The sequence below is a fragment of the Penaeus chinensis genome, chromosome 34 (assembly GCF_019202785.1).
Source record: "Penaeus chinensis breed Huanghai No. 1 chromosome 34, ASM1920278v2, whole genome shotgun sequence".
Lineage (NCBI taxonomy): Eukaryota > Metazoa > Arthropoda > Malacostraca > Decapoda > Penaeidae > Penaeus > Penaeus chinensis.
In genome coordinates, this window is record NC_061852.1 from 36,622,411 (window position 1) to 36,637,410 (window position 15,000).

At 39.3% G+C, this 15,000-nt stretch overlaps 1 protein-coding gene across 1 annotated transcript; it reads left to right on the plus strand.

Annotated features, from left to right (window-relative positions):
- The first annotated feature begins 6,617 nt into the window (after positions 1-6,617).
- Positions 6,618-7,072, plus strand: LOC125043504 (histone H4). Its single transcript, XM_047639606.1, has one exon. The coding sequence runs from the start codon at positions 6,635-6,637 to the stop codon at positions 6,944-6,946; it is 312 nt and encodes a 103-aa protein (XP_047495562.1). The 5' UTR covers positions 6,618-6,634; the 3' UTR covers positions 6,947-7,072.
- The last annotated feature ends 7,928 nt before the right edge of the window (positions 7,073-15,000 follow it).

Sequence of the window (15,000 nt, forward strand, 5' to 3'; positions counted from 1 at the left end):
AAAAATAATTAACTCCCGACTAAGGCGGTATCTCGACGATCATGACTTACTCTCCTCAAAACAATTCGGCTTCCGCTCTCACCGATCGACTAATGACGCACTGACTATACTGACCAATTACTGTCTTAACAACAAAGACAGAAGACTAAAGACGGTTCTCGTAACCAAGGACGTGGAGCGAGCCTTCGACACGGTCTGGCATGCTGGCTTGAAGTACAAACTGTGCACTAAATTTAATTTCCCTTCGTGCACCAAGAAGCTGCTATGCAGCTTCTTGGATGACCGTAAACTAAAACTCAAATTTAAAGGAAAAATTTCCAACACCATCCAAATGCACGCAGGTGTACCTCAAGGCAGCATAATCAGCCCAACACTATACATATTATACACAAACGACCTCCCTGACCCCACATTTCCCGATTCATTGACGCTCCTTTACGCCGACGACTGTACTCACTTAGCCAGACATAATTCGCTCGCTGGTGTTGTCCGACGAATTAACGACGAGCTTGACACCGTCTCAAGATGGGAGCACAAATGGCTTATCAAAACTAATGCGACAAAAACAAAAGTTCTCTTTATTGACCCTAAACACAATCCTCCTTACGATCCAATACACCTAAACTCTTTCGACAGACTACAAGCACCTCTTCAAATAACACGCTCTTGCATCGTGCTCGGTGTAACGTTCGATTACATGCTAAGATTTCATTATCATATTTGGAAAAAAGCCGCATTGGCTAAAAAGGGCTTACAGTCGCTTCGTCGATTTAGATGTGCGGCCCCGCGCACAAAGCTGCACCTGTTCAAAGCCATCATACACCCTCTTCTCACATACTCCCCACTTACACTTACACTAGCAGCATACACAAACAGAAGAAAGCTACAGATCATTCAGAATAAAGCTCTCCGATGGGTCTACAGTGTGGGCTGGGGCGAGTTTGTGTCGTCATCACAACTCCACGAGAGAGCTTCTGTGCTCCCTCTGAACCTTATGTGGCGCGCGAGGGTTTGTAAACAACTCGACAAACTTCGTCTTTGGCTGCCCGACTGGATAGACAGGAATAATGTCTATCTCCGGGGAAGGAGGAGCGGCCTTGGCCGGGATTCCTTTGCGCTGGACTGGGACGAAGAACAGGAGCCAGTTTTTTGAGCTTGGCAGCAACATCTTATCCTATGTGAACCTTCTCATACTTCCTTCCTGCCTTTCACCCTCCCTCCCTCTCTTGTTTTGTTGGTTTTAATATTTTTAACTTTATAATGTTAAGTAAAGTTGCGTGAGCTTCGGCGGTTTTTACTATAAACTCGGCGCCCTCGCTCGCCGCGGCCCGGCCAATCACGTCTCGGCGCGATTGTTGCCGGGTCTCGCGAGCGCGGATGCCGAGCGCCGAATTTATCGCGTAAACTTTTTTAAGCTTTTATTTTTCTTACGTTCGTGTTTGCGTTGTTTTTTAAATGTTCTTTCGTTTTATTTTAGTTTCTTGTTTTAACGTTTGTGTTCTTTCAGTTTTTAATGTTTTGGGTGGTTGTTTTACTCAAATTACGATTTTATTAACTTTGTCAAATAAACATATTCCCTAAGAGAGCCCTATCCCGTTTTTAACTCCCTTCCTCTCCCCCTTCCTCCTTCCGTGTGTCACACAACCTCACCCACGCCACATCTCATTATCCTCCCATAGCGCAAGTGCCCCTCATCCTAATCCTTACCTTCATCTCACTGGTTCCGGATTCCCGATACGTGACATCTGCCGCCTGCACCCTGCCATGACCGTGGCTCCTTTGCCATAAGGAGTGGCAACGCGCGAGTGGGGGAGGAGATGTCATGGCCAGTGTTGACAATCCAAGCGTGGTGAGATCGCCAGAGCACGTCTCCCTGGAAGTCCTGCCGCCGACAGGGAGAAATCTCTGCTCGACGCGGGCGTGGGAGATAGCCTCTGATTAGCGATCTCACTCGTATTTCACCCTCGCAGTCTCCTGGTTAGCCGAGGGCGCCACCGTTGCCATGGGCGAGAAGTCCGTGCACGGTGGGGCCCCGATGGCGCCTGGCAGGCCGCCCTCTCCGCTCCCAACCTCCCCGTTAGCCGAGTGCGCGCCGCAGCCCGGGCATGTGGCCTCGCCGTCCCATGAGTTCGCTCATGCAAGGCGAATCCCGCCATGCCAGGGCCACGCGCGCACAGATGGCGCGGGGCCTCCCTCTCCAGCCTTTGTCCTCCTTTCTGCCTCCCGGTCAGCTATGCCCCCCAACTTTTACCCCGCATGTTGGGTTAAGCCCCGACTCTTTTTTCTCTTACTAAATCATCTTTTCGATCCCCCCCTTTATCCTTCCCCTCTCCCGCCTTCTTTCCCCCCCGGTAACGGGTCTTTTCTTTTAACTTTGTTGTTGTTGTTGCCGAAATTCAGGGCTCTCAGGACCACTAGGTCCCAAGGTTTTTGTGTGGGTTTCCTCTTAGAGAGATCATTTGACACCCCACGCAAAGACGACCTTGGCCTTGTGTGTATAACTTTGGGTGTTATCACGCTTACCTCACGTTGGAGCTAGTGTTTTAATTGTAGGTCAGAGTGCTTACAATTAAAACACGAAGCACTGTGGCAATTGACAGTTTTACTGCGAGGTGCCGGCCGAACATATAAGGGTTCACGCCCGTTCGGCAGGGTTCAACCCCGACCGGCCCTAACACACAAAGACTGTTAATTGCTCAGTGTGCCTCCCTTTTTTGAAACCACTTTCCGCCGTTCCACGTTCCTGTCATATTAGCTTTGCTAGCCTTCCCCCAATTTCCCATCACCATCACCCTTACGCTATGCGATCATGGGTCACATGATCAAATTAACATACTCTGGGGAGCCCATCTCCTGTGAGGTGGCTCTCCAGAAAATCTTTGAAATCACAGAGGTTGCCGTCACGCACTGCTTTAAAGTTCACAACGGTTTTAAAGTTGTTGTAGCCAAACCAGAACAAATGACCCCCTTCCTCTCCTCATCTGGCCAAAGAAAACTCGCTGCTAAGGGCTTTAAACCCACTCCTTCCCCTGAAACCAAGGCAAAATGCACGGTCGTGGCAAAAAAGATCGACAAAACAATCCCGCCACGATCGTGTGAGGCCATTCAGGCGGAAATTACAGCCAAAAACGATGTCACTGTAGTTGACATTTACAAACCTCCTGAATCTCGGATCGTCAAGATCCGATGCTCATCGCCTGAAGAGGCACAGAAACTAATTTCTCGTGGGATCGTGATGTTTAACACATCCGTCCCCACCTATAACATAGAACCTGAGTGCTTCATTCAGATTGATCAATGCCTGAAGTGCTACAGATACAATCACAAAAAACACACATGTACACACGAACAAAGGTGCAGTCGTTGTGGCGAAGTTGGGCACTTCTTCGCCACTTGCAACAAGCCCACCAAATGTTGCAACTGTGAGGGGCAGCACGCCGCCGTCAGCGGGTCTTGCCCTACACGGAAAGAGATACTGAAGACGAAAAGACAAGCACTTAAACAAAACACCAACCCAACATACGCCTCAACAGTTCAACAACCCCTACAGACATCTACACCCATCACCACAAGACCTCTCACGATTCCCCCGAGAACCACAATGCCTCCCCCACCTCAGTTCCCCCAAACCAACACTCTCACACCTGACATTAACACTAAAATACAAACTATACTACACGTAGCTTTGATAGCTGCCAAATACAAAGCACAAAGATTCGCAGACATTGTCCCTGTACTCCTACAAAGAAACAACCTCCCTAACATTGTGATTCCCAGGGAAATCTTTGAAGATGAAGACCTATACATAGCTGAATATCACACACAAACAAATACAAACACCGAGGATAGACCGGCGACCACCACACAACCACAGCCCTCTACCTCCCGCACACACCTACTCCCACAACCACAACCACAACGCCAACCAAAACTAAGCTCACAACCAAATACTACAAAAAACACAAACGAACACAAACGCAAACTACCATCACCACTAAACACGCACAAGAAGAAAGACAAGAAAGACCCACTGCCCCCGGCGACCACCGCACCCCCTCGTGGTCACCATGACAACACCATTCTGGGGGACTCCGATAGCGAGGATAGCCTCCAAATCGACCTCCCTGAGGTCGAAGCGGGGGCTACCTCGCTAGCTGTTCTCCCCGTTGGGGGGAACCTCGGGGGACTAGGAAACATCGGGAATTGGTCCGCCGATTCCCGAGAATTCCACGTCTCCCTCTCTCAGGAGTCCCTCCCGGACCTCGAGGGGGACGGGGCTCGGACTCGTCCGCGGCCTCGGTTCCGGGAGCAGCAAACGCCACGAAAAGTGGGTCAGCGTCAGCTTGACCTACTTTAAATGGCGTGCTGACAATTAGATGAGCTGCCTCCCACGCCAAACTGCACCTGTTCAAAGCCCTTACACACCCTCCTCTCACACACACACGCACTCAGACCCACATTACATACAAATGCACACAAGCTACAGATCAATCAGAATAAAGCACCCACATGGATCTGTACTATGGGCTGGGGACGAGTTGTGTCGTCCCCACGATCACCTCACGATCACGAGAAATGCTTCTGTGCCTCTCCCTGGCGCAGGAGGCTATGTAAACAACAACTACAAACCTCGCGTTTTGGTTGCCCGTCTGGGTAGACCATGCCTTCTTCAGGAGAAGAAGGGCGGCCCTGGCCGCGATGTCTTCTCGCCAGACCGAGGCGATGAACAGGGGCCAGTTCCTGGCTTGGCAGCATCATCTTTTCCTTTGTGTGCTTCTCATACTTCCTTCACGTCTTTCACCCATCCTCCTCCCTTGTTTCGTTCGTATTTTTAATTCTTATACTTTTATAAAACTTAAGTTAAAAAAGCTTCGGCGCTTTTTACTATAAACTCGGCACCCGCGCTCCCCACAGCTCGGCCAATCACGCTCCGGCGCGATTGTTGCCGGGTCTCGCGAGCGCGGATGTCGAGCAGCGTAAATTTGCTGCCTATCCTTTTTTAAGCTTTCAATTTTACTTGTGTTCTTGTGTTACATTTTATTAAGTTTTTTACGTTTTTTAGTTTTTTTACCATTCATGTTTTAATTCCCCTAGTTTATAAGTACTTTTTATGGTGGATGTTTTCTCCAAAACTCCCCCTTTTAATCTCCTAATTAAAATAACCCCTCTTAAGAGAGCCCTATCCCGTTTTTAACTCCCTTCCCCCCCCCTCTCTCTCTCTTCCGTGCGTAACCTCAACCTCGCCCACGCCCCATCTCATCATCCTTCCATAGCGTAAGCGTCCCTCATCCTAATCCTTACCTCAATCTCACTGGTTTCGGATTTCCGACACGTGACATCTGCCGCCTGCACCCTGCCATGACCGTGGCTCCTTTGCCGTAAGGAGTGGCAACGCGCGAGTGGGGGAGGAGATGTCATGGCCAGTGTTGCTAATCCAGGCGTAGTGAGATCGCCAGAGCACGTCTCCCTGGAAGTCCTGCCGCCGACAGAGAGAAATCTCTGCTCGACGCGGGCGTGGGAGATAGCCTCTGATTAGCGATCTCACTCGTATTTCACCCTCGCAGTCTCCCGGTTAGCCGAGGGCGCCATCGTTGCCATGGGCGAGAAGTCCGTGCACGGTGAGGCCCCGATGGCGCCTGGCAGGCCGCCCTCTCCGCTCCCAACCTCCCGTTAGCCGAGTGCGCGCCGCAGCCCGGGCATGTGGACTCGCCGACCCATGAGTTCGCTCATGCAAGGCGAATCCCGCCATGCCAGGGCCACGCGCGCACAGATGGCGCGGGGCCTCCCTCTCCAGCCTTTGTCCTCCTTTCTGCCTCCCGGTCAGCTATGCCCCCCAACTTTTACCCCGCATGTTGGGTTAAGCCCCGACTCTTTTTTCTCTTACTAAATCATCTTTTCGATCCCCCCCTTTATCCTTCCCCTCTCCCGCCTTCTTTCCCCCCCGGTAACGGGTCTTTTCTTTTAACTTTTGCTTTGCTTTGCCGACATGCCGCAGCCCGGGCATGTGGACTCGCCGACCCATGAGTTCGCTCATGCCAGGCGAATCCCGCCATGTCAGGGACACGCGCGCACAGATGGCGCGGGGCCTCCCTCTCCAGCCTTTATCCTCCTTTCTACCTCCCGGTCAGCTATGCCCCCCAACTTTTACCCCGCATGTTGGGTTAAGCCCCGACTCTTTTTTCTCTTACTAAATCATCTTTTCGATCCCCCCCTTTATCCTTCCCCTCTCCCGCCTTCTTTCCCCCCCGGTAACGGGTCTTTTCTTTTAACTTTTGCTTTGCTTTGCCGACATGCCGCAGCCCGGGCATGTGGACTCGCCGACCCATGAGTTCGCTCATGCAAGGCGAATCCCGCCATGTCAGGGACACGCGCGCACAGATGGCGCGGGGCCTCCCTCTCCAGCCTTTATCCTCCTTTCTGCCTCCCGGTCAGCTATGCCCCCCAACTTTTACCCCGCATGTTGGGTTAAGCCCCGACTCTTTTTTCTCTTACTAAATCATCTTTTCGATCCCCCCCTTTATCCTTCCCCTCTCCCGCCTTCTTTCCCCCCCGGTAACGGGTCTTTTCTTTTAACTTTTGCTTTTGCTTGCCGAAATTCATCTCGCTAACTCCCAGCAAGAAAACCACTATCATCATGACCGGACGAGGCAAGGGCGGAAAGGGGCTCGGAAAGGGTGGCGCCAAGCGTCATCGCAAGGTGTTGCGTGATAACATCCAGGGTATCACCAAGCCTGCCATCCGTCGTCTTGCTCGCCGTGGAGGTGTCAAGCGTATCTCTGGTCTGATCTACGAAGAAACCCGTGGTGTCCTCAAGGTGTTCCTCGAGAACGTGATCCGTGACGCCGTCACCTACACCGAGCACGCCAAGAGGAAGACCGTCACCGCCATGGACGTCGTCTACGCTCTCAAGCGCCAGGGACGTACCCTGTACGGTTTCGGAGGTTAAGTGTCTTGACCGACAACATCTACCATCAAAACCAACAACCCCCACCAAACCAAAAACCTTGGACCTATTTTAGGTCCTACAAATACTCATAAAGAGGATACAATTTGATACCCATCTATCTATCTTGCTTTATCTACTACAACTACTACTACTACTACTACTACTACTACTACTACTACTACTACTACTTACCTTCTACTACTACTACTACTTACCTTCTACTACTATTAATAAATCAACATGAGTCCCCAGTATTGCGATTACAAATATTGATTTTTCTTGCATCTCTACTGGTATTGTTATCAATACTATTATTATTAAGCTTGTCATTGTGTATGTTATTATTGGTGTTGTAAATGATGATGAAGAAGAAATGTGTATGGTTACATTAAGCTTTAGTTATTATTAGACTCTGATAACCAACATGAAGCAGAAGCAAAGAAAGAAAGAAAGAAAGAAAGACTAAAGTAGATATATGTGATAGTGATAAATGGCGGTCTAAAGTGCATTGGGCCAGTAATATTTGAAAAGCGTGTACCCACATGTATAAAGTATTTTCCCTAGGGTGTTTATACACGTGTGCGTTGTTGCTAAAGTGCATGCAGACACACAGGGGCGAGGGATTTGAACGTTGATCAGCAAGATTGCTAGACGAGATCGCTACCGCTGCTACAGACAGACACCCAGAGGAAGGGAGAAAAAGCCAGGCAGACACACAGAAGGAGGGGGTCTGCCTGTCTGTGTATGTATCTATCTATCTATCTGGCTGGCTAGCTAGCTAGCTAGCTATATATCTATATATCTACACAAGCAACAGCTGACTGAGCGACAACCCCAGCACCCTACTAATACTAATAACTCGGAGTACAGCTCGCACAAAACCTACACACAATGCCTTGCTTTGTTTGCTTTTTTTTGTATTATTTCAGTGAGAAAGTCAAAGATGGAGACATGTATAGATACACGGATCCATAGACACACAGATACATAGATATATAGATACACCGATACATAGAGAGATAGATACACAGATACATATGCTATTATATTGCCCACATACAAAAACGGATAAACAAACAAAAAACATGAATGAATGGACCTATTCGAGACACGAAGACAGACCGACAACCACACAAACTTACAATCACGCACAAGATCGTAAACAACCTTGTGGACATTAACAAACAAGAAATTCACACAACACCAACTTGATTGTAACACAGACTCTTACAAGCAAGAAAGCAAGCAAGCAAGTACTCATTCATTCATTCATTCATTCATTCATTCTTTCTCTCTTTCTTCCTTCTCACGCAGCGTGCGCGAGTGACGGGAACACACACACACACACTAAAAAAAAACACCACTTGGACCTTGACCCTTTCCCACAAACAACCAACCATATATGCATGCGTGGCATGCACTTATTATATATACACATTCCTACACTCAAACACACATTCACTTAGTCAATCGCACAATCCTACACTCAAACACACGCTCAATCACACAGTCGCATACTCTACCATTCATGCAAGCACATCCACACGCTCAGTCAGTCAATCACTACCGGACACATTCACACAATCACTACCCCACACACTCACACAATCATATATCCACGCTCAATCACACATTCTCACAAGCTCAGTCATTCACAAACACATAATCACTCATTCACACACACACATACAATCACTCATTCACACACACACACAAGCATTCATTCACACACACATACACTCACTCATTCACACACACACTCACACAATCACTACCGGACACATTCACACAATCACTACCCCACACACTCACACAATCATATATCCACGCTCAATCACACATTCTCACAAGCTCAGTCATTCACACACACATAATCACTCATTCACACACACATACAATCACTCATTCACACACACACACAAGCATTCATTCACACACACAAGCACTCATTCACACACACAGTCACTCATCCGCACTCACTCACACATTCGCACTCAAACACACATTCACACACTCAATCATTCATAACAACACATTCACTCACTCACTCACACATCCACACTCAAACACATTCACACACTCGCATGCTCAAACACATTCAAAACTACAAAACAAACACAATCACAAACCACATGCACAACGAACAACTAACTCATTCATGCATTCATTCATTCATTCATTACACGTAGGCGCAAAGCACCACCGACACAGAACCAACTACACACAATATCACAGGGGGGAGGTGGGGAGGGGGGGGGGGACAAAACAAAAACACAAAACACTATTCATTCAAACTAAATCAAACCCATCATCAAAAACAACAAGGGAAAACAACTATCTAAAAAAAAAAAAAAAAAAAAAAAAAAAAAAAAAAAAAAAAAAAAGACAACAAAAACAACAACTCAACTCAAATCCAATCCATTTCATTTCACAATACTTTACTTTGCTCTTGTCTTGGGGAGACCTAGACGTCCAAGCCTCGGACAATAACACAGAAAAATGGACTCTATGCACATTGCCACACACAAGTATTGGCCTTAACCACTGTATAAATAAGCAGACACTACCGAACTGCTTGCCCGCTCGTTTGCAAGACTACTTTTGACGGAAGACAGCTCAAAGTATCACGAACATAAAACATGTTGAATTTGTGTGACCAAACCAGTTCCAATAATGTGTCAATGAATAAGACAAATATATTAGTTTACTAGATGAAATAACTTGATATTTTCAAACGATATCACAACAAGCAAACTAGATTAAGTGTCGATAAAGGAAAGTTCCTTCCTCGTGAACGATCAAATAACGGGGATGTAGAAATCTTTTCAATGGATTGATTAGCTTTCGTTTTTTGTTAATTTTCTCATCAATATCACTATTATATTGATGTCATTTTAGGTATTATCACTTATTTTACATATATCATACTATTTATGGAAGCCTACATAAGGCAATGTATACATCCAAATATTATTTACACATCGATTTGCTATTTATCGGTTTCTGTACACATACACTGATATTGAAGCATATATGTATATATATATATATATATATATATATATATATATATATATATATATATACATACATGTATATATGTACATGTATACGTATATACACATTTATAAATATGTATATATATACAAACATAGACATAGAGATAATTAGACAGATAGATAAATACATATACACACAACGATATATATATACATATACACACATACGTGTGCATATACACATAACGATGGTATACACGTAGTGTGATGATTATTAATATTTTTGTTGGAATAGAAAGAAATCATAAATACTCGTAAAATATAAGAATCCACGCAATTCCATTCCATTTCGTGTTTGCGTATTTTAGGAGAGAGAGTGGTGCCCCCCCAAAAAGAAAATAATGTGTACATTTATTTTAAAAGTCATATTAATATGATACAGCAGCGGACCGTGGCAACACCGTTTTCGGGCATCCTCCTCACCCGCGGAATAAAATGCTCGTGCCCTGGGCTTCGCCGAAGTGAAGTCGACGGAAGTTCACGTTGCACGATGAAGGATGATGCAAGGGAGCTCTTGGCAATGCATAGCAGTCTCTTCCATAGTCTTTAACGAACATACAGGGCAAAATGTCGCCACGCCGCGGCGGCTCCGACAGGAGTGTGTTGCCACCTCGAGTTCATGTGTTTCCAATGGAGGTTATTATTCGTAGGCCTGTGGGAGACGTGGAGGTCAGACGAGATTTTAGCATATGGTTTTATACCTCCTGGAATGGAACGACGTGTTTTTTTTTTTTTTTTTTTTTTTTTTTTATGTATGTATGCCTGTATGTATGTTTACACGTTTGTAACCTAACCTAGCCTAACGTAATCTAACCTAACCCAAACTAACCTAATCTAGCCTATCCTCACGTAACCTAATCTAATCTGTCCTATCCTGCCCTATTGTATCCTATCCTATCTCTATTTGCATGTATGTCCTGTATGTATTTCTACACGTTTCAAACCTGACCAAACGTAATATAATCTATCCTAACCTAAACTATCCTAACCTATATATTTATATGAATATTTGCATACATATGTATATTGATATAAATGTGTATATATATACATATATATACACATATATATACACATATATATATATATATATATATATATATATATATATATATATATACACATATATATATATACACACATATATATACACACACATATATATATACATATATATATACATATATATATATATATATATATATATATATATATATATATACACAAATATATATACATACATACATATATATATACACATATATATATACATATATATATATATATATATATATATAAACACATATATATATACATATATATATATATAGTTTATATATATTTTATATATAAATACACATATATATAAATACACATATATATAAATATATATATACATATACAAATATGTGTATAGATAGATAGATGGATTGATAAAGATATATATATTATGTATTATATATTATAGGTCATATATTGTATATTATATATTATGTCATATATTGTATAATTTATATTATATGTCATATATTGTATATTATATATTATCTGTCATATATTGTATATTATATATTATATGTCATATTTTGTATATTATATATTATATGTCATATATTGTATATGATATATTATATGTCATAGATTGTATATGATATATTATATGTCATAGATTGTATATTATATATTATACGTCATATATTGTATATTATATATTATATGTCATATATTGTATATTATATATTATATGTCATATATTGTATATTATATTACATACGTCATATATTGTATATTATATATTATACGTCATATATTGTATATTATATATTATATGTCATATATTGTATATCATATATTATACATCATATATTGTATATTATATATTATATGTCATATATTGTATATTATATATTATATGTCAGATATTGTATATTATATATTATATGTCATAGATTGTATATTATATATTATATGTCATATATTGTATATTATATATTATATGTCATAGATCGTATATTATATATTATATGTCATAGATTGTATATTATATATTATACGTCATATATTGTATATTATATATTATACGTCATATATTGTATATTATATATCATACGTCATATATTGTATATTATATATTATATGTCATGTATTGTATATTATATATTATATGTCATATGTTGTATATTATATATTATATGTCATATATTGTATATTATATATTATATGTCATATATTGTATATGATATATTATATATCATATATTGTATATTATATATTATATGTCATAGATTGTATATGATATATTATATGTCATATATTGTATATTATATATTATATGTCATAGATTGTATATTATATATTATATGTCATATATTGTATATTATATATTATATATCATATATTGTGTATTATATATCATATGTCATAGATTGTATATTATATATTATATGTCATATATTGTGTATTATATATTATATATTATATGTCATATATTGTATATTATATATTATATGTCATATAATGTATATTATATATTATATGTCATATATTGTGTATTATATATTATATATTATATGTCATATATTGTATATTATATATCATGCGTCATATATTGTATATTATATATCATACGTCATATATTGTATATTATATATTATATGTCATGTATTGTATATTATATATTATATGTCATATATTGTATATTATATATTATATGTCATATTTTGTATATTATATATTATATGTCATATATTGTATATGATATATTATATATCATATATTGTATATTATATATTATATGTCATAGATTGTATATGATATATTATATGTCATATATTGTATATTATATATTATATGTCATAGATTGTATTTTATATATTATATGTCATATATTGTATATTATATATTATATATCATATATTGTGTATTATATATCATATGTCATAGATTGTATATTATATATTATATGTCATATATTGTATATTATATATTATATATTATATGTCATATATTGTATATTATATATTATATGTCATATAATGTATATTATATATTATATGTCATATATTGTGTATTATATATTATATATTATATGTCATATATTGTATATTATATATTATATGTCATATAATGTATATTATATATTATATGTCATATATTGTATATTATATATTATATGTCATATAATGTATATTATATATTATATGTCATATATTGTGTATTATATATTATATATTATATGTCATATATTGTATATTATATATTATATGTCATATAATGTATATTATATATTATATGTCATATATTGTATATTATATATTATATGTCATATATTGTATGTTATATATTATATGTCAAATATTGTTCATTATATATTATATGTCATATATTGTATATTATATATTATATGTCATATAATGTATATTTTTCTTTTTTCTTTCTTTCTTTATAGTTTTATTATTATTGTCTATAGTTTACCAACAGGCACACAAATTAGAAGAATGCGACGGGGCCTCACAGGCTCGGTTCGGGGTCAACGGTAACTGTGTCAGCGGTAGCGTTTGAGGTCATTTAATGTCACCAAACAAATACCCTTGGTTGATCTTCTGGATTGCATTCTTTGGTTATCGCATATATCCGGAGTTAGGTTTAAAATATATGTACTACATAGATATATGTTTGTGTTCAAACATTCATATTCTTTATATTTTCCTACTTATATATTATTTATGTCTTATTATTGTTATTTTAATAATAATTATTATCATTACTATTATTTTTCTTATCATTTTTATTATGCTTATTATTATTGTTGTTATTATTATTATTATTATTATTATTATTATTAGTAGTAGTAGTAGTAGTAGTAGTAGTAGTAGTAGTAGAAGTATCATTGTTATTACTATTATTGTTATTATCATTAATATTATTATTAGCATTAGCATTATTGTTACTATTGTGAATACTGTTATTACTATTATTTATATATATTTTTTCTTGCCTAGCGTTATGATGCAGCCGTTTATGAATGCCGGCCTTAGCCTTGCGTTATCTCTCCTTAACCGTTCCTGTGCTCCCTGCTATCTCTCTCCTCGCACGTGAACAAACTTTTGCGTGCGTTATCATGTGACCGTTGTAGGCCGCTATCTTCCATGAATCGTTACTGCACTATCTCTTCGTTTCTCAGATTATCTCGCTCTTTTCATGAATAATGTTGTTCTTTTTCTTACTATTATTAGTAGTAGCATTAGCATTTGTAAAAGTATTGTTATAAAGATATTGTTATAGCTATTGTTATTATTATAATAATAATAATAATAATAATAATAATAATAATTATTATTATTATTATTATTATTATTATTATTATTATTATTATTATTATTATTATTGGCATGATGGCAAAGATTTGCATGCGTTATCTTGTGGCCGTTTGTGTATGCCGGCTTTAGCAATCCGTTATCTCTCCTTAACCGTTTCTGTGCTATCTCTTAGTTTCTCAGAATATCTCGCGCTTTTTATTAATTCTCGTTAATTTTGATGTACGGTCATAAGATTGATGTATATCTGTAATATTTAATATATATTTTTAATTTATTATTTCTCGTTTCATCTGATTTATTTCTGTATCTTATTAACAATCATGTTAGATCATTTCGGTAATTATTGTTTAATATAACATTCATTTGCATCTCCCCATCTATGGTTGTGTATTAAGTTCATTTTCCGTGTTACTGTATGTCTCTTTACGCAAATTGAGAGCGAATGGTTATTTGCAAGTATTTGATAGTTTTTTAACGATGTTTTGGCTATTCACAAACAACACAAGCAGCAATTAATTACCAGTCACAAGCTATTATCGCTTTACAGTTGTCGTTACCCCCCTCCTCTTTCTCTCTCTCTCTCTCTCTCTCTCTCTCTCTCTCTCTCTCTCTCTCTCTCTCTCTTTCTCTCTCTCTCTCTCTCTCTCTCTCTCTCTCTCTCTCTCTCGTTCTCTCT

Bases quoted from the DNA above. Each gene is read 5' to 3' on its own strand.
- LOC125043504 (XM_047639606.1), top strand. From the start codon at position 6,635: ATGACCGGACGAGGCAAGGGCGGAAAGGGGCTCGGAAAGGGTGGCGCC.